This window comes from Propithecus coquereli, unplaced genomic scaffold, assembly GCF_000956105.1.
Source record: "Propithecus coquereli isolate 6110/MARCELLA unplaced genomic scaffold, Pcoq_1.0 Scaffold15, whole genome shotgun sequence".
In the NCBI taxonomy this organism is placed as follows: domain Eukaryota; kingdom Metazoa; phylum Chordata; class Mammalia; order Primates; family Indriidae; genus Propithecus; species Propithecus coquereli.
Window position 1 is genome coordinate 6,229,226 of NW_012139413.1, and position 1,210 is coordinate 6,230,435.

A 1,210-nucleotide genomic window follows, 5' to 3' on the forward strand; every position below is an offset into this window, starting at 1 on the left:
TACTTAAATTAGTGTTTTTTCTCATTTAGTTATTTCAGGTACCATTGGAAGAGGAAGGACAACGTGGTGGGCCTATTCTTGCACCAGAAGAGATTAAGACTATTTTTGGGAGCATCCCAGATATCTTTGATGTACATACTAAGATAAAGGTAAATTTACATATATTAGGTTGATAGTAATTTTTTTTGGATTGTGTGTATTTATTATCTTTCAGGTACTTCTGATTAGCTAAATAAGTTTTGTACCTAAAACTTCTTACTTCTTCATTTATTCCTTTGAATCATTTGTCCCTTTGTTCCAGTGCCTTATTAATGTTTGTTGTTTGCCTACTTTTTTATTTCAATTAATGCTAAAAATTAGGAATTAAGACCTTATGAAGTCTTTTCTATAGAGACGTGATTCTAGTACTATTTTTCTTATGTTCCTACTGTTATTACTCTTTGGTTGTATATATTTGTTTTGACTTGCTCAAAAAACTCTAAAGCTGTAATGGACTTAAAGGCCATTTATTCTATTCTCCATTTATAGGCAGATAAATGTCAAAACCATACAAAACAATGCTATCTTTTTAATAATTTTTCTTTGATGAAAGAGCCATGATTTCTAGGGTCAATCTCTTATAATAAAGTAATTTTTGGACAAGTGTAGCTCAACTCTTAAACTACTGACTTAGAAAGTAATTTAGCTTTATATCCTCTTATTTTTTCTATGTGGTACTTAAATTTATCAGTTTTCTCCTCAAAATAACCTATGTAAATGTTTATTCTACATTCGATAAAAAAATCTAAATTACAGAATATGTTCAAGCACATTAAATTGCTTTTTTCATTTTAGTGAACATTATAAACAAAAATATAGAAGCTCTATAAGTTAGTAAAAATGCAACTTACCAATTGCTTACATTTTGTATTTTATCAAAATCTTTGATCATGTTTCAGTTAATTTCTAAATCTAAAGGGAACTCTAAGGGAATCTTTATTTGTTCAAAAAGTTTAAGAAGCTACAAAGTTTCAAGCTAGTTTGTCTTTGTTTACAGTTAGGATTCTGAACAATTGGAGAGGGAAGTACTTTTGAAATATTTTTTGTTTTATTCAAATCAATGAGAGGCACAAAAATAGAGTTGAAAAGTCAAGTAGATTTTCATCTTGGTGTTCTGCCACCAACTTATGTATCAATTTGAATTTATGTCACTCATTTAGTTAGGTATTCT

At 28.5% G+C, this 1,210-nt stretch overlaps 1 protein-coding gene across 1 annotated transcript in view; it reads left to right on the forward strand.

The window, feature by feature from the left end:
* Nucleotides 1–1,210, forward strand: part of ECT2 (epithelial cell transforming 2) — an 80,325-nt gene that overhangs the window by 30,147 nt on the left and 48,968 nt on the right. Inside the window, exon 12 of the mRNA XM_012640169.1 lies at nt 30–149. Coding sequence (XP_012495623.1) covers nt 30–149 — 120 coding nt within the window. The remainder of the gene's footprint in view (nt 1–29; nt 150–1,210) is intronic.